At 36.4% G+C, this 19,105-nt stretch overlaps 1 protein-coding gene across 1 annotated transcript in view; it reads right to left on the reverse strand.

Annotated features, from left to right (window-relative positions):
- Positions 1 to 19,105, reverse strand: part of RNF17 (ring finger protein 17) — a 105,833-nt gene that overhangs the window by 41,404 nt on the left and 45,324 nt on the right. Inside the window, exons 13-17 of the mRNA XM_027877608.1 lie at positions 11,096 to 11,285; positions 10,155 to 10,326; positions 8,128 to 8,318; positions 6,717 to 6,858; positions 2,020 to 2,098 (exon numbers count right to left, since the gene is read on the reverse strand). Of these exons, the coding sequence (XP_027733409.1) occupies positions 2,020 to 2,098; positions 6,717 to 6,858; positions 8,128 to 8,318; positions 10,155 to 10,326; positions 11,096 to 11,285 (774 nt within the window). The remainder of the gene's footprint in view (positions 1 to 2,019; positions 2,099 to 6,716; positions 6,859 to 8,127; positions 8,319 to 10,154; positions 10,327 to 11,095; positions 11,286 to 19,105) is intronic.

A 19,105-nucleotide genomic window follows, 5' to 3' on the forward strand; every position in this document is an offset into this window, starting at 1 on the left:
TTTTTTTTTTTTTTGCCCAGGTGATCTGCAATAAACAAGGCTCTCTCTTCTGCCCCCACTATCTCCATCCAAATCTTTCTACCATGTTTCCCCCTCTAGTTCCTGAATCTCTCCAAGAGCATACGTTTTTAATATACAATAGTACTTTGGCCCACTCCCATCCTTTTCCCTGTCTCACTTTTACAGCCCATAGTTCAGTTATGGGTCCCATCCCACAAAGTTCAAATGTCTCATTACATTAGGATTTTCATGTCACTTTGCCTATTAACCACTGTGATCTGTGCACTGACATCTGAGATTACAGGTTCTGTTACTGACTCCTTTTATAAGACTTTCTCATTTGAAATTGAGTTCCAATCTTCCTACACCATAGTTACTCTGCCACTTACAGGCTGGTGGACACATATAAACAGTTTTCTCCCTTTGCTTTTACCAATTAAAAAACCTTCTGATCAGAAGTAGCACGCACCATTATGGATAGAGTGCTAGACTTAAGAGACAGAAAGATTTGGGTTTGACTGCCACTTCAGATTCTTAATAGGGTACTGACTCGAGGCAAGTCACTTTGCTTCTCTGATCCCAACTTCTTCACCTTTAAAATGGTGTTACCAACAACAACTGCACAGTACTACTATGAAGATCAATTTAGATACCGTAGGTACAGCACTTTGCAAACATTAAAGAATTATAAGAGAGCTTTTATTATTGCTATTTACATAAAAAAGCTCTATACAAATACATATATTTTTGTTAAGTGCACTCAATCCCTGGCAGAATCCATTATTCATCTCTTTTAGGTTATGCTCCAGAAATCCAAATCCAGGATTATGATACCATTTTCTCAACTTGTTTACTCCTCAAGTCTGTTTCTCTTATATAGACCTTAGCTTCTACAGCAGCAATGATGAACACACCACTTGTGCCTCAAGTCTTCTGTTTCTTGGTTAAGACTTCATAATCTTCAGAAAGTTTTCTATATTCCTTCTAACTTCATCATTTAAGCTGTGAGCCTACCACAAGTAGGGAGTAGTCATCTGGCTTGACCAATATAGGGTCAGAGACCAGAGTGGCCTTCTGGTTCCTCAGTCTACTCAATTTGCAAAGCTTATTCCTCTACCCCACCTTAGCTATATACAGAAATGGCTTCATCTGACCATCAGCCATTAAGTGTTTCACTTCCATGTTCATAGACTCCCAAGTCTTTTAAATCATCTTTTATCATTCCAACTTTCCCTATGCCTCATGATGTCAAACTATTCTCCGTCCTCAATTTTGACCTCCAATTCCTATATCTCTCAGCTCTTTTTCAGGACATCACCCCTACACTGGCTACATTCTCCTCTCTTCCTATTTCTATCCTTTAGGTAAATCAGTTAAACTCTATACTAGTTTCTATACTCGAATCTTTTGCTCCCTGGCCCTATTGATAATAATGTCTTTCTAAACTTCAGCCTTATATTATTCTCATCATCTGTCTTCTTAAGCCCAGTTTATGTGGTAAACAGAGCTAGAAAAAAAAAGTCATGAAACCTTTCTGGTTATTTGCATTACAGATGTATGTATGTAATCTCACCTATGCCCTAACTACAGCAAGGGATCCTTTTCTATGTCTTTAATCCATTTCTTATCCCACTTATCATCATAGGTCCCAAACATTCTCCTCTCTCAAGGTACTCCCTCCCTGACCCTCATAACTTCAGACTTCGACATACTTTAGCCCCCTTCCCCAAGAGGTAATTTGCTGAGTATACCCCTTTCTTCCCTCATCTCATCACTACTTTTCCCTCTTCATCCATCTTGCAGAAAGAAGCGGCCCTTCTCCTTGACAAAGCAAACCCTCAACTCAATGCCATTCCCATCTTTTATAGAACATTATCTCCTTTAAAATTCCCTACCCATCATTTCCAATCTTTCCCTAACAATTGTCTCTTTCCCTGATCCCTACACATCTCCCTTATGCTTAAAAAAACATTCGATCTGTCCATTCCTGCTACCTACTAAGCGGTATCTTTCCTCAGCTAACCTCCCCAAAAGGTTCCTCCATTTCTCGTCGCTTGTTTCTAAACTCTCTGCGATCTGGTTTCCACCTCATCTCAAACTGTAATGCTCACAGGCATTACAAACTCAACATATGCCAAATAAAATTCCTTATCTTTCCTCCCAAATCTTTCTTTTTATTTGTATCCCCAAAGCTTAGCACAGTGCCTGAACACAATGGGAGCTTAATAAATGTTTACTGAGTGACTTTTCCTTCTTCCTAACTTTCCTATTATTGTTCAGAGGACAGCCATCCTTCCAGCCACCTAGGCGCATGATCCTAAGTATCAGCCTCCACTTCTTACTCACACTCCACACATCCAGTCAAACGTCAAGTACTATTGTTTTTATCTTAGTAACATCTCTCACATGGGAACTTTTCCTCACTGGTAACTATTGCAATAACCTGATTGTCTCGAAAGTACAAGTCCAGATATGTCCCACCCCATTCCCCTTTCCCTCCCTGCTGCCAACCCACTCAAATTCTAGTGGCTAGTCCACAATGAAGATCATATAGTTTGGAATTCAACTTTAAAACTTTGCCCTCTTACCTTACTATCTTTTATTCCCCTTCAAATACTTTACTCTCTGGCTATACGCTGTTCTTCAAACATGACACTCCATACCTCCTGGCTGGCCCCCCATACCTGGAATGTTTTTTCTTCTCACTTCAGCCTGCTTGCTTGAAGAACTGTGTAAAATCCCACCTTCTCCTAGAGGCCTATCCTGGGCCTCCCTATGTCTGGAACCTTTCCTCTGAGGTTACAACCTCTAATTCACAGCATCGATGCATGTATACATGTGTCTTCATGTATGTATACGTACAAATACATGCCTGTGTATATCTTACATGTATAAGGTGAGCTCCTTGAGGGCAAGAATCGTGCTTTTGCCAGTGCTTACCTGGAACATAGTAAGCACTTAATGATTGTCTACTGTGTTAATTTTATAACTCTAGCAAACAGTGGTTTCTAGCACAGAGTAGGCACTTACCTGCTTTATGATTCTTTTTTAAAAAAATCAATTTACTCATCTTTTGTTTTTTTAATCACCTATATTTCCTACTTTATTTCTTTACCATATCCTCCAAAAGAACTATCTCTTACAATAAATTTTAAGAGGAAGAAAAATAAGTTTAGTAAAACTAGCATTTTAAAAACATCTAATATTATACTTAAGTGTTCTATGGTCATGATCCCTCACCTTTACAAAACAACAACAACAATAATAATAGCAATAATAGGAGGCATCTTGTCGTATGATTCTCAGAATGATGGAACCAGTACAACAGTTTCCTTTTAATTGAATAGCCTTTATGAAACTGTAGCTACTATAGGATTTACAACTTATACATACAACAAAAGGGTTGCTGGGGAGCAGGGAGTTACAAGCTACCACAACTCATCTCTTGTTCCTCTAAAACTTACTGAATGGTCTTGTTTCTGATAGTATCTGTCACTTCATATCATCATTCCTCAGAGCACAAGCAGTTGCTTCTTCCTCAAACGGTCCAACTCTTTTTTCTTTGGGAGGAGCTTCACATCTGTTACTTAGTTCCAAGTGTTCAATGATCCTTGTAGTTTCTTTTTAAATTTAACACTATTTTCTTCAATTAACGAAAATTTATTTTCTCTCCCTCCACCACCACCCCCACTGGAAATAAAACCTTTGTAACAAATATGCACAGTCAAGCAAAACAAATTTCTACATTGTGGCTATATCCAAAAAGTATGCCTCAATCTGCACCCTGGGTTTACCACTTTTTTTAGGAATTAGGTAGTGCTCTTCATTAGTGTTCCTCTGGAATCATGGTTGGTCACTGAATCGATAGAAATCTTAAGTCTTTCAAAGTTGTTTATTTTTACAATGCTACTGTTATTGCATAAATTGTTCTCCTGATTCTGCTTACTTTTCTCTGTCATTGAAGAAAAAGGAAAAGGTCCTATAGGTACAAAAATATTTACAACAGTTCTCTGTGTGGTGGCAAAGAAATGGAAACTAAGGGGGTGCCCATTAATTGGGGCTAAACAAATTATGGTCTATTAGAGTTAATGGGATGTAACTGCGTTGTACAATAAAGAGGTCTCAGAGAAGACTTGTATGTACTGATGCATAGTGAAGTGAGTAGAACTAGGAGAACAATTAATGCTCTAACATCAACACTGTAAAAATGAACAATTGCCAAAGACATAAGGACTGATCAATCATAATTCCAGAGGACCAATGATGAAAAAGATGCCTATTCAGTTCTAGAGAGTTAAAGGATTAATATGCAAAATAAAATACATTTTTGGTCATAGCAAACATGAGGATTCATTTTGCTTCACTGTTATAATTTTCTTTTTCCCACCTCTTTGGGAGGTATGGGGTAGGGGGGGAAAATAAATGCTTGGTAATTAAAAAGAGAATTTAAAATTTTAATACTGATTGTTTATATCCTTTCATCATTTAACTGTAGAATCTCTTATTCTTATTAATCTGGATAGTCCCTTATGGTTTCATAGATTTAAACCTGGAACCTCAAAGGCTGTCTAGGTCAAACCCCTAGTTCTACAGATGAAGAACACCTGAGCCTTTGTGGTACATTTTTCTACTCTTTAGCCTTCCGACATCCATCAGGATTCATCCCCGCAAACTCCTATGACTTTCTCTTCATAATGAAGCCCCTTCTTTAGTTTTGGGTATTCCTTCTGCCTGATCATCTGGACAGGAATTACTTGAGCCTTTCATTTCAGAAGACTGAATATGCTTCACTTTGAGTATAGATACAACAAACATGACAAAGATGAACACTACACATTTTATGTCTTAAATAGCTAGTGCATTTATTGTTTACTAAATATGCCTGGCACTGTCCTAAGTGCTGGCAATACAAAGATGGTTCCTACTCTCAAGGAGCTTACATCCTCATAGGAAAGTCACAATAAAGGGAATAGCAAAGAGGGGTGAGGAAGAAGGGTATTCCTGGGGGTGCCAGGCAGCAGGTTATGGAGATGAGGTGTGGGGGTAAGCTGGAAGAGGACAGTTAGCAGCATGGCTGGGTTTTCTCATGATATGGCAGTTCCAGGTAGAGATTCACCAATTACTGAGTCAGCTTCAGGGTCAAGTCATCTCCAGGGGGTCAGGGAGACAGGCAGCCAGAGTGAAAGTGAAGCAGACTGGCATGTAGGAAGAACAGACTGGAGAGTAATCCATAAGTGAAGAGTGAGTAGGACTTCTCATGACATGGTGGTAACAGGGAGGGAGTCATCAATCATTGAGTAGGTAGAGTTATCCCTAGGGGGCCATGCAGGTACAGAGGTTTATGCAGCTATTACAAAACTCTTCTTTGCTCTTTAAACCTGCGGCAAGAGATATCTTCAGTATTTTGCTTTTCTGGCTAGTAGACACCCTGGAAATCTGCTGGAGCAAACTGCTTCTGGGGGAAATTAATTCCAGATTTGTCACTCTCCTTATTGGCACCTTAGTATTTCAACTTCTCTTCTCTTACTAACTTCTTAGCATATCTCACCAACTTCCTTTTCTTCTTCCTTAATTTCTTCTCTTCAAAGATTTTCCATATTGTTCAATAACAAGTGCGGCTTTAAGTAGGGAGGCAAGCCCGACAAAGACATTTGCCCTTACCATGGAGAGTAATTGGTACAAAGTTCAAATGAAAGAGGGACTTCCAATAAATACTTAAATTTTCCAGATACTCCTGCTTTGTGAATAACACTACTGACTGCATAAAGTTTCTGAAAGAAAATTATAAAGTCTGCTCCATGAGATCCTTGGCTATGCAAGGGAATTCACAGAAAAAAATTTTACTTAGGAGGCTACACAGGAAAAAACAAAAAGATGACAAATGCGTATTTCCCAGACGCAGCAAGTAGTTAAATGGACAGGCCACTGAGTTAGTATGTTAGGGCATAACATAGGAAGACAATGATATAGTCAAGAATAGAACAGGAATTAGAGAGTAGGTTGAGTTTTATTTTGAAAGTTGTACAGCATTGTTCACAATCTCACCTTGTTATTTTGGCCCCAAAGTTCACTTTGTTAGAATCACAGAATCTTAGCGTTAGGACCTTAGAAATCATTTAATCCGATTCCCTCATTTTATGAATAAGTAAACTGGCACTCAGAGAGGATACTTGTTCTGTCCAAAGTCACACATATAAAGTTGAAATTTAAACTCAGGTACTCTGATCCTAAATTCAGCACTCTTTCCACTGTCACAATGCCCCCTCTATTTGGTTGCAAAGCATGGAAAGCAAAAGTTTTTAACAGAATAAAAATTTTAAGTGACCCAAAATGGTAAGGGAAGACCCATGGTGGGTATTAGAAAGGCTACGACATATTACTGATGATGACTTGCATGGAAAGAAGTGGCAAAAAGACCTGACTGGAAAAGGAGGTGCACATTACACAGGAAGAGAGAAGGCCCAAAGCCGGAGAGAGTTTTAACATTGCCCTGGTATCTATGAAATAGTTAATTAAAGTAAACATGAACCAAAACAGTGCAGAACTACAAGGTATGGCTGGGTTGCAATTTGCACTGGGTGAAGGCAGTACCCACAATGCTGAGTTCATGTATCCATGGAAGTATTTCAATCTCAAACTGGATACTCCTATCACACATGCCCATTTATCTTTTGGAAACTGAACTATGATTCCCCAAAAGGGCCCTAGATACTTACCAACTGAAGATAAAAATCAGAAGGATTATTTATATGACAAACCACAACTGACACATTTGACAATTCCTTTGGTAATACAGGTGGATGGTATCTTAACGTCATATGCTGTTCAGGCGGAACACTGGGCAACTGTGACCTAAACCTAATTAAAAGAACAACCAAAAGACAAATAAATCATTAATTTTAAAAATTGTTTTTAAATTTCTACCTTGTTCCAGTGACTATCTCTGAAAGAAATGCATGGATATTTAAATCTTTAATTACCTAAGATAAGCTAGGTAATTCTCAACTTGTCAATTTTAAATGTCATTGAGCCCTCTCTTTAATTACTATTAAGAGATTTCAGTATTCCACTTAACCTCAAAACTGAATTAGAAAACAACAGAGGTAAAAGTTAAGTTGGGCCCTCTACAAAAAAAAAGTTTACAATCACACATTTGGATATATTTATAGTTATCTACACAATAAACATAAGAATAATTTCTAAGTGTTGGCTGAAGTAATCCCATACAGTCTCTGTGATTTAGACTATCTTCCTTAAGTAAATCAGCCCTCATTTAATTACCAAGGTCCTGTCTGAGACCTTCTCTAGGACAACTGTCTTTCAGTAGTAATCTTAACCAAAGATGTCCTTAGTCATATTATTCATACTCTCCCAGGGAGAATGATGAATGACTGAATTCAAACTTCCCAGAACGAATCCCCTTAATAAAAGGATTTGTTCTGTAAAACTTGAACTCGATGATTCAGCACTTGAGGACCTAGAGGGCTACATGTGGCCTCGAGGCTGCAGGTTCCCCACCCCTGGCGTGGAGAGTATGAATAATATGACTAGTGACTAGTATAGAGCCTATATGTTGCACATCTTAAGACTTACTTTAAAAGTAATTCATTTTAAAAGTAATTACTTTAAATAAGCATGTCCTATTAGCAGTACATCTCATACATAACTGAAGGGGCAAGGAGGGAAAAAATCCAAGTGGTATATAACCAGAATCACAGTGAAAGATGCAAAAAGTGCTCATTGTCTTATTATTTCCAAGACCAGTGATTTAACTCAATAACTATGATCCCTGAAAATATAGAATTTCAAAAGATTATTGGGTGCACTAAAAAAACAATTATCTACATTTAAAATTTTTATTCACATTTTGAATCATAACGCACCAACTTAAACTTGGTCTCCCTATCCCCTGCAGCTAATAAACTAAAGAATTTAAACTTTTGTAGTCATGGATGTGGCTATAGTAGCAGATGATAGATAGTATGTTAGACCTATATAGCAGTCTGAAGCTAACTGTGACTTCAAATCCCTTGGTTTTTTAAATGTGATTTTTTAAAGATGAAAAAATGCTGTTCTTAAAGCCCTGATCTTAAAATAACAAGCTATCTTCTTGAATAAGATACATACCTTGCTAATTCCATAAAAACTAATGCATCTCTAAGAGATACTGGCATATCACTGCTTATTTTATTTGCCGGAGGTTTCTTGAGATCTACAATAAGCACACCATCTTCTTCTCTAAAGACTTTCATTAGAACAGCTTTGTTGTTTACCATTTTCAAAAATTCCATTTTAGCTTCTTCTCCCCAGCCTTCATTCTATTGAATAAATAAAAATCAAAAGTCAATGTAAGTATTATAATACTGTTATAACTATACTTTCTCTGGAAATACATTGTGGTTTTTTTCTCTACAGAATATAATCCTAAACAAAAGTATTAGTCAGATGACCAATTTAAGCATATACTGGAAAAAAAGCAGATGCCATAAGAAACCAAAAGACATTACAACATGTTTCTTATATGCTGACTTTTCAGCCTATGCTAAGAGAACTAACCATATCAAATGATGTTTATCATCATGTCATAGTGGAAGAAAGAAGATCTGGGATGGACTATATGTTATATATCATGGACAAGTCATTTTACCTTGCTAAGGGTCAGTTTCAAAGAGATACTACTATTTGTCACAGGCAATGTGGATCAATCCTGGAGTTGAGAAGACTTGGGTTCAAATGTTCTCCGATACATAACCAGTTATATATGACCAGACAAATCACCTAATCTCTCAGTGACCTGGGTAACTCTCTAGGACTAAAAATTATAAATGAGTTACACAAGTTGACTAAATGTGAATTTCCCATGTCAAGCAAAGAGAAAGAAGCCACCTTTTGAAATAAATTACTACATCTTAGAAACCGACCTTCATTTTGGTTAAAGTGAGAAGTCACATTTTATCTTTGTCTTGGTCCCCTCACCACTTCAACTCTTGCATCTAGGCTAATAAAATAGTCCTAAGGCTAGCTATTAAGAAGTTCTATATTAAGGCTGAAATGCAAACTGGTCCAACTGCAAGGTTAATGCTAATCAAAGCTAGTCATAGTTCCAAATCAGGGATTGGGATGACTGGGGGGGCCTGTTTTCTTAATGGGGTCTCTCTGTGGCCACATGCATGTGTCTATCTTTAGCGTTTGTTTCTTTTTTTAAAAAGTATTTCTTTAATAAACTTTCTCCTGGCCTACTTATGAGCATGATGTGGGTGACGTGGTAGAAACCCCCCTCCAACAAAAACACACACAAAAAAAACCAACAAATACTTGCACTACCTACTTCACTAGATTGTGAGGAAAGCACTCTGTAAAACCATGGAGGGCTATTTAAATGTGAGCTGTTTAGTTACAAAATTTATAGTAAAAGAAGTATGAATTTAAATAAAGGATCTGGACATTCTACTAAAAAACTAATCAAAGGATAACTAAGATTTATAGAAGCTCTGTAATAAAATCCTATTCCTCCAGACACATACACCTCTTTATTTGTTATTATTATTTGATTCCTATTTGATTGCCTATTTCCTTCATAAAAGGATGTGTGAATGGATAAAAAAAAATCATAGTGAAAAGGCACTGTCATCAAGAACAAAGATGGAAGAGATTAGCCTTGGAGAGCAGGAATATTCATTTCCTCAGTTGGAAAGTAGAGGAATAACAAGAGAAATTTCTAGAATGGGCGTAGTGAAGCAAGCTTGTATCATGTGGCTCTGACACTGACAGCTGATGGTTAACTTTTAGATGAATAAGCACATATAATCAACAATGTGATTCATTGGAGATTCTATTTTAGACCCATGAACAAAATCCTTAGGTCAATATTCTTCAGTTGACTAAAAATTAATTCACTTTTATCATTTATTTGGAAAATATTTTATACGAATTCAAGCAAACAAATAAAAGAAAAATTAGGGGAAATATTTTAGCTATGCAAGCTGAAGTTTTTTTTTTTTTAAAAAAAACTGGCTCTTGTATACTCAATATGTAAAAATCCTTTCTGCACTTTCCAATTCTATTGCCAACTCATATGTAATATTTAAAATTTCTTTTAACCTAAGAGAAACTATTCTTAATACTAATTAACATTTGTTGATTTAATTACTCACCGAATTTTGTGGGACAACATCCTTTAATGCGCATGACAATGCTAATGGATGGAAATCTCCTAGCATTCCTTCAATATATGAATCAGGCTTTCTTATAACCATACATAGATCATTTACCACTAAATGTGGTAGAGCACTGTGTCCTGGTCTAACTACGTGGCCATCACCAATCCTAGCAAGAATTTAAGCAACATTGTTAGAAATAGTTAATTCAATCCTGAACTTTTATCCATTCCCAAAGTTACCTATGCTTAAAATTTAAAAGAATGACAGAGACATTAGTCCAACTTCCTTATTTTACAAATGAAGAATATGATTGTAAGAGAAAGGAAGTGACTTGTTTTAAGTCCCACAGGTAGTATGTGATGGAGGTGGGCTCTGAACCCAGATTTTCTGACTCCAAATCCAGTGTTCTTTCCACTATACTATGGTGTCTTTCATTAATAAATAGGAATGCCTTAGTCATAGATCAAATTTCAATTTGCTTACAAAAACTGACTAATGAAATTCCAATGTTATATTTATTGGTTAATTCATAAATGCTCCGTGCCAGTGACAGATGTGGTTTCTCATAGAAATATTTTCTGCTCATTTTTAATTGATGTAGGCTATTTGCTACCCAAATGGGAGATAAATACTATATTTAACTTAATCATATTTTACTTTTAAAATCATACTGCAACTAACCATAAGTATAATTTTATTTTGGAAAAGATTAAACAAACCATTTCCCTCAAGTTCTCCACCATTTTTTAAACTGACGAATGACTTTCCCTAATTTATTAAGAAATGAAGGAATGAGGAAAAAGCAAAATAAATTAGCTGTGGAATTGTGAGGTTCTTGATAAGTTATCTGTCCATATAAATCTTTTCTACCTTTTTCCCCCAATTCATTTAAGTAGGACATAAAACACAAACAAAAGCAATTAGAAACGTCATACCCTGAAACAGCTAAGACTTCAGAATTCCCAAAGTCTATCATGAAAACTTGCATCAGTGCAACATCACGGATTGGACATTTGGTAGGACCACAGGGCTTTCCTACATTTTTATTTTCAATAGGAATTAGTTCAGTGATAGTTCCACGGCACCACATTCCATTTTCTACACTGTTGACAAATATCTTTGCACCTAAAGAGATTGAAAAACGTATCAAACCTTTAAGAACAAAATGAATAAAAATTTTAAAAGGTGCAAAAACCCTTTCAATTTAATAACAAGTGAATTAACTTTGACACAGATTTAGATACACATTTGTTCATTTAATTTTTTACATAAAGAGTATTTCAGGGGACATCAAAAAAAGTACGAGATAAGGTTTCTGGACTTCTCTTAGACTTTGGAATCTGGTCGTAGAAATAAGAAAATTACACAAAACAGTTAAAAGAATGCAAGGCAGGCACATGAAAATCTAAAAAGGAGTAGTATGGACAATAAGTTATATAAGAATTAAGAGAAGATTGAAATCACTGGGAACTGGTCAGGGATTAGTTTTGATACATTATTTCATTGACTTCCAGAATGCCACTCTTTCTTGGACATTTTTCTGTTCCTCGAACTATTCCCCTTCTGTTTCCTGTAACTTTACTGTCCTCTTCCTTTTATGTGGGTGATCCCTAAGGCTCATACCCCTCACCTCTCTAAAAAAAAATCTTTCTTGATTTCCCAGTTATTAGTGTTCTCCCTCTTCTCAAAATAACTTATATTTAACTATTCAATTTAGCAAACATTTATTAAGGCATTGTATTAGGTGGTAGGATATAAAGACAAAATGAAACTGTCACTAAGGACATTACAGTCCATTGGGTATAACACATGTGTAAGGTAATACAAAATAATTTCAAGTGAGAAAGTACTAAAAAGTAGTTTACGGTAGCATGAAAAAAGGTGCAAGACATGGCAGCTAAGCTGTGCTCTGATGGAAACTAGGAATTCTGTAAGAATGGAATCAATTCCAAACAAGGAGAGGACCAACCACTTCTACAAAGGTGGAAGACAGAATCTCAATTATATCATAACAGCTAACAAACCAGTTTTACCAGAATGGGTAAAGGGAAGTAATATGAATTCAGAATGGTAAAATAAGTAGGAGCCAGATTGTGTATGCCCAGCTGAGGACTTTTTATTTTACCCTAAAGGCAATAGGGTTCAAAGATTTCTTAGTGGGGTGACATAGACAAATGTATGCTTCAAATACAATAATTTGGCAGTTGTATGAAACACGTGTTGGCATAGTTTCGAGCTAGCCTTGAAAAAAGAAAGATCAGATTTATCTTTAAGTCATACTGTCTAAGTGACCATGGGCAAGTCAACAAATGTCTCAGTGTTCTAGGCAATTCTCTAAGACAAAGAGGTGATGACTTTCACTGGTAGAGTTTCCTCACCTAGAATTTCCCATACTATACCAATGAAATCACTGGTCTAGTCTCTAGAAGAGAATTAAGAGAGGGAAGAGACCGTAAGGCAAGAGAGGCAAAAAAGGAGGTCCTTTCAAAAGACAAAGTGAGAGATTATAAGGTCTCAAATTAGGACAGAGGCAGAGTGGACAGAACGGGATGGATGTAACAGATGTGGATATATGATAGAGAACTGACATAGCAACTGCTTACATGTAAGGATTACAAGAAATGGAAGGGTCATGGATGAACCTGGGTAAGTGGAAGGAAGTAAGAATCAAAAAGTATTCAAGTGCTTACTAGGTTGCCAAGCACTGTGCTAAGTGTTTGGGAGATGAAACTAAGCTTCCATTCTAATGGAGACAGACGACATACTTTTATAGGGAAAAGTATGCAGGGAGGTATGTTTTATTTTGAAAAATCATAGGAATGGTTGAGTAGAACCAGAGTGGGATACAGTGGACAAAGAGTCATAGCGGATACTCACTTTCAAGGATGAAGTACCATTGACAGAAAAGGGAAATTTTGGATGAAGCACTGGTCTTAAGGGAAATAAAATAACCTCTGTTTGGGAGATATCAAATTTGAGATGCCACTGGGAGATTCAAGTAGAGATTTAACATGCAGCTAGAACTGATGTTCAGTAAAGATTATTGTAGATATACAGATTGCAAGTTGTAGATACACAGTTTTGCTCATGTACATAACTAAACCTATGAATGTTGAGATCACCAAAACAGAAAATATAGAGAACAGTGTCCAGGAATGTGCCTTTAGGGGGTATCAAAGTGACTTTAGCAGGTATGTTTAGTCATGGAACATGGTCTAAATATATTAATATCAAATTGCTAACTAATTTTCCCAAATACATTTGTTCAACAATGAACTTGCCATCAACTTATCAAACACCAATCTTTAATATGTTTACCGCATCTATTCCATCATTCTATTTCACTTTTCCCCCCTGCAGCAGATATTCTTGATGATATGTGATCACTATAAACGCGTCAATGCTAGAATGTAAGCCCACTTTCATTAGTTTAACTCTCTTCTTTTGTGCCCTGGGTATTCCTTCCTGTTTTATAACATAAAGTTCATTATGATTTTATTAAGCTCTATAAGGAAACCCTTTGGTATTTTAGTTGGCATTATATTAAAGTGTGAATTAATTTAGGACTGTTGTCATTTACTATATTAAGGTAAACTACCCATCAATATCAAAAGTCCCACAGTGACTGTTCCAAACTTCTACATTCAAGCCACAAACACAATAATCTTCTTTCTTACTCTTGGCAGATCTTGCCAGATGCTTCACTAAAATAAGAAATTGATCATCTACTTTCTCCCCAGTTTCACAATGCAAATGACTCCATTATCATCTGTATATTCTTTGTTCTCCTCTCTGAGGAAGGGGAAGGGACGGCTCCTGTTGCTAATATCAACTCATCTACTTGTGACCTTGGCTCTATCCCCTCTTATCTCCTCTAGAAGCTTGGCCCTTTTATCATCTTCTCTCTTCTTCCTCTATCTTCCTTGCTTCCTTCCTTCCACCTCTCTTCCTCCACTGTCTTCCTTGCTGCCCAAATACGCTCCAGATTTTAGAAAACTTTCACTTGACCATACCATCCTTTCAAGCTATTGCTTTGTATTTCTCCTCTTTCACAAATACCTACAAAAAGCTACCTATATTTTGTTGCTAACAATCTCACCTCCCACTCATATCTCAATGCTTGGTCTTCATTCCTCACCACTCAATTGAGATTGCTCTCTCCAATGTTAAGGATCTCATCACTGCTAAATCCAATGGCCTTTTCTCAGTCATTATTCTTCTTGACTTCTCTAGTTTTGTTGACCACTTCCTCATCTTCTAAATACTCATTTCTCCTTGGATTATTTTTTTTTGTTGTTAATTCTGCTCTACCTTGGCTTTCTTCCAGGCTAGCCAATCATCTGAGTCTCCTTTGCAGGACTGTCATACAAGTTCCACTTTCAAATTAAGACTCTTCCTTGGGCCCTCTGTATTCTCACACTAGCTTCAATGGATTCAGCTATCACTCATATGCATATAAATTCCAAATCTACTTATCTACTTCATCTCTTTCCAGAACTTCAATCAATCAGGACAGCTAGGTAGCGCAGTGGATAGAGCACCAGCCCTGTACTCAGGAGGACCTGAGTTCAAATCTGGCCTCAGACATATAACATTTACTAGCTGTGTGACCCTCTGCAAGTCACTTAACCCCACTGCCTAACCCCCAAAAGAGGAAAAAAAAAAACCAGAACTTCAATCAATCAACAAGAAGTATTAAGTTTCTACTATGTGCCAGGAACTGTGCTAAGTACTGAGGATACAAAAACATATATGAAAGAGTTCCTGCCAACAAGCAGCTTACACCACTAAGGGAACACCATGTACATCCTAAATATATGTAAAGTAAATACAAGGTAATTTCGGGGACAGTTACTAGTAGTTGGACAGGGAAGTAAAGATAGTGAAGAAATAAAGGCCTCATACGTAGTGCTGGAATTGAGCACTGAAGGAAGCTAAGGATTAAGAGGTGGAGGTTAAGAAGAAATTAATACCAGGTACAAGAAACAGTTTACATAAAGGATATACAAAAGATGGTAGATTGTTGTGCATAAGAAAGAACAAGAAAATCAATTTGGCTGGACTATTATGTGTGTGAAGAGAAGTAATAAGCATGGAAAAAGGTGAAACCAGATTGTGAAGGGTTTTAAATGACAAGCTGAAGGAACTTACTGTTGCAATTGTCTAAATGCAAGATATCTCAACAGGAGTAATAGCTATGAGTGATGAGAAGATGGATTCAAGAGCTATTGTGGAGGTAGTAGAATATACAAAACTTGGCAACTAATTGGATATATTATGTGAGGTAAAGGAGAATGAGGGATTGATGAATCCAAAACCACAGAGACTGGGGAGAAAGATGAGTTCTGCTTTGAATACAATGAATTGGAGATATCTATGTGATATTCAGTTTGAAATGTCCAAGACACAAAAGGACTGAAACTCACGAAAAAGACCAAAGCTAGATATAAAAATCTGAAAGTAAACTATGTAGAAATGACTGAACTTGGGAATGGATGAGGTCCCCACCAGAGAACACAGAAAGAAATGAGAAAATACCCTAGAGCAGAGTCCTGGAGTTTATTGATGTTTGGCGAGTAGGATATGCATGATGATTCAGCCAAGGAAGCTAAGAATGGATAGGTGGTAGAGAACCAAAAGAGAGCAGCCTCATGAAAACCTAGAGAAGCAAATATCTAGGAGAGTGGTCAACATCATCAAATTCTACAGAGATTAAGAAGGACAAGAATGAGAAAAGGTTATTAGAACCCTCTTGGTACCCGAGCTCCTGTCAAGTTTAGCTCAAGTGAAATTTCCTTAAAGAAGTCTTTCCTGATATCCTGTTAGTTCTATTCTTCCCTGAAATCTCCCTCCAAATGCTTTCTCAATACCTCCACCTAGCTGTTCTTCCACATGGGTCTCCAACTCAACATGTTCAAAACCAAATTAGTTTTCTTTTCCCTTAAAGTTATCCCTTCCCTTTTCTTTTTTTTTTTGGTTAAAGGTATCACCAATCTTCAGTCAGTCTGGTTCAAAACCTAGGAACCACTCGATTCTTTACTCTCCCTCCCCATATATAATCAGTCTTATCAATTTTACCTTGAAATTTGTCATTTATCTCTTCTATTCCCTCTACAATCACACTAGTCCAGGCTCTCATCACTTATCACCCTAACTAATGAAAGTTTTCTTATTTGTTTCCCTTTATCACGTCTCTCCCGTCTCCAATCCATCTTTCACAAAGCTGCCAAATTGATGGTCCTAAAGCACAGGACTTCTAGTATCCTTCCCTTGCTCAAAGAGTTTCAATGGCCCCCTGCTACCTGTTTCTAGAATAAAAACAAAAAACAAAAAAACAAACCAACCCCAAACTGCCTTAAAACACAAACACACACACACACACACAAAATCCTTAACAAACTGGCTTCAGCCTATGTTTTCAAGCTGATTTTGTTCCTCCTCGAGGAGGAATATTCTCCAGTCAGACTAGCTTCCTTGCTCTTTCCTAACACATAGATGTTCTAGCTTCCATTTCTGGATCTTTGTATGAGCTGTCTGCCAACTGTTGGATACTCTCCCCAGTTCACCTCTACTTCTTGGAATCCCTACATTTATCAAATACCAGTTTTTGTCACGGCTTTGAATAGTTTTTTTTTTTTAAGTTCACTTGTTTATACCTCTAAACCACCAGTTATTCTGTATGCTACTGTATTTATCTGTGAACATGGTTTATCATCCCTCCAGTAGAATGTTAAGTCCCAAAGTATCTTGCAGAGAATAAGCACTTAATTCCTTTAATCATAGTTTCTTCTTTTATTTTAGAATTTAAGCTTGCAATAAGGTACTATCCAATTAATAGCTTTTATAATCCTGGTGTCTCAGTAAGTATCTGTTGACTAATTCCATTCATTTATTAGATCATAACTGTAATAGCAGGATTTTCTAAATGCCAAAGATCTGCGATTTTTGGCAGCATGGAGAGATCTTGATGTAAGGATTCCACACACCAAGGCAGACTGCAACCAGTCTATGTTATTACGACATGACAGTAGTTAGTACAAAACATCTAGTTTTGTACAGTAAGGCCAATGAAAGAGATTGGCTATGAAACCAGGTCATCTTCCAGACACATAACACAACACAATCCATTATATCATACTTCATTATTAGTGCTGCTTAATAAAGTTGTTAATTTCCTTTGTGTCTGATGTGATCCGACCTTCCCAATTGTCATTTTGCTGCTTTGAATTATCTTTTTAAAATTTCCCAGTAGTTTGTCAATTTTATCTTCTTTTAAAATAAATTCATATCTTGGCTGTATCTATTGTTCTTTTGTTTTCTATTCTGTATATTTTTGCTCCTAACTTTAAATCTGCAGGCAATTAGTGGTATATATTTAGCCACATCTCAGATTCTAATATACTGTATCATTGTTGCCACTATCTTAAATATATTATCTTTATGCTTCAATAATCACTTAATAATTCTGTAATCACAGCTTTATAATTTTTGTCTATTAATTTTATTACATTGTACATTTAAAATACATAGTATTTTAAATAGAAATGGTCTTTTTAAAATTTATATAAGTCTCTATGGTCCAGAGTATGATTAATATTTGTGAATTTGGCATTTACTTGAAAAGAATGACTATTTCCTGCTCCTTCCAATGTATGTTAATTGCAACTTATTTTAATAAGCTTCAGATCTGTAATTTATTAAATGTCTTTAAGTTTTGATTTTCAGAATGAAGGACTGAAGTTGCATATTATAATTATATTCTATTTCCTTTCTTATTCTTTTCTGCTGTGCAGTGTGCATAAACTGAGATTTGATAGATATCTTGTTTCTTTTTACCACTATGGAATGCCATTGTTTGTCTTTCAGTATTTTCTACTTTTAATTCTACTTTATTGTACTACTGCTGCCAAATCCCATTCCTAAAAAACAAAAACAAAAACAAAAAAACCCTTGCAGTTACAGGATGTATTTTAGACCCACTTCTTAATTTTAATCTTGCTAAATTTTCTTGAATTTCATATTTCTTTAAATGTAGAGTTGAATTTTCTTTCTTCATCCATTCTTATAACTTATAATATAAAAATCCAGACCCTTCATAGTTATAATCAGTGTGAACTATTCTGATATCTTCTACTTATTTCTGATGTTGCTTTCTATTGGCCATCTCGGCAATTAAAACAGTAAATAAATTTTTTTTGTACTATTATGTTGCATACTTTTCTGAAGTTTAACTCATTTTTTAATTAATAGAAAAATTTTGTTTTTGGGATTGTCAGCCAGCTCCTTTTCTACACCTCTCCATGAGCTTGGGGGACATTCCCCTCATATCTGCACTATATACTTATGAAGGTCAGTGAAGTGCTCTGTTATTGTACCCTTACTTATATCAGGTCCATAAATTCAGTATTAGCCACTTTTGCTGTCCTTTGTAGTCCAAAGATCCTTCTCCTCGACTAAGAAAATAGAAGAGTCAAGTAGCATTGTTTTCTTTGTCATCACTCATACCCCTACTCATCCCTATCAGCACACTGTTCTCTGATCCTCTTTCCCCAGTACTGCTAAAAATATATTTTGTTATCCTTAGCTATCTTCATGAGAACCAGGAGATTTTGAACTTTTTCATTTCCAAGTTATCTAACTTCACAGAATTGTAGGCCATGGTGTTCTTCCTACCTATTCCTTTCTTTCTTTAAATTCTTTAAAATAGCTGCCTTACTAAATTAACACATCAGGCTATTTTTAGCTTTCATTTCTCCTCTATCACAAAGTCTGGGGTCACTTCCTCCTCATGGGGAGAATCAGAGCTGGAGTTGACCTTCTTGCTTGTTCCTTCAACTTTTAAAAAATGACATTATATTACTGATGCAACTCAAGGGCGGGGGTGGGGGGAGAGAGGCAGAGAGAGGGGCACAGAGGGCGAGGGCGAGAGAGGGGCACAGAGGGCG

Source organism: Vombatus ursinus, unplaced genomic scaffold (genome assembly GCF_900497805.2).
Source record: "Vombatus ursinus unplaced genomic scaffold, bare-nosed wombat genome assembly UNPS02014813.1, whole genome shotgun sequence".
Lineage (NCBI taxonomy): Eukaryota > Metazoa > Chordata > Mammalia > Diprotodontia > Vombatidae > Vombatus > Vombatus ursinus.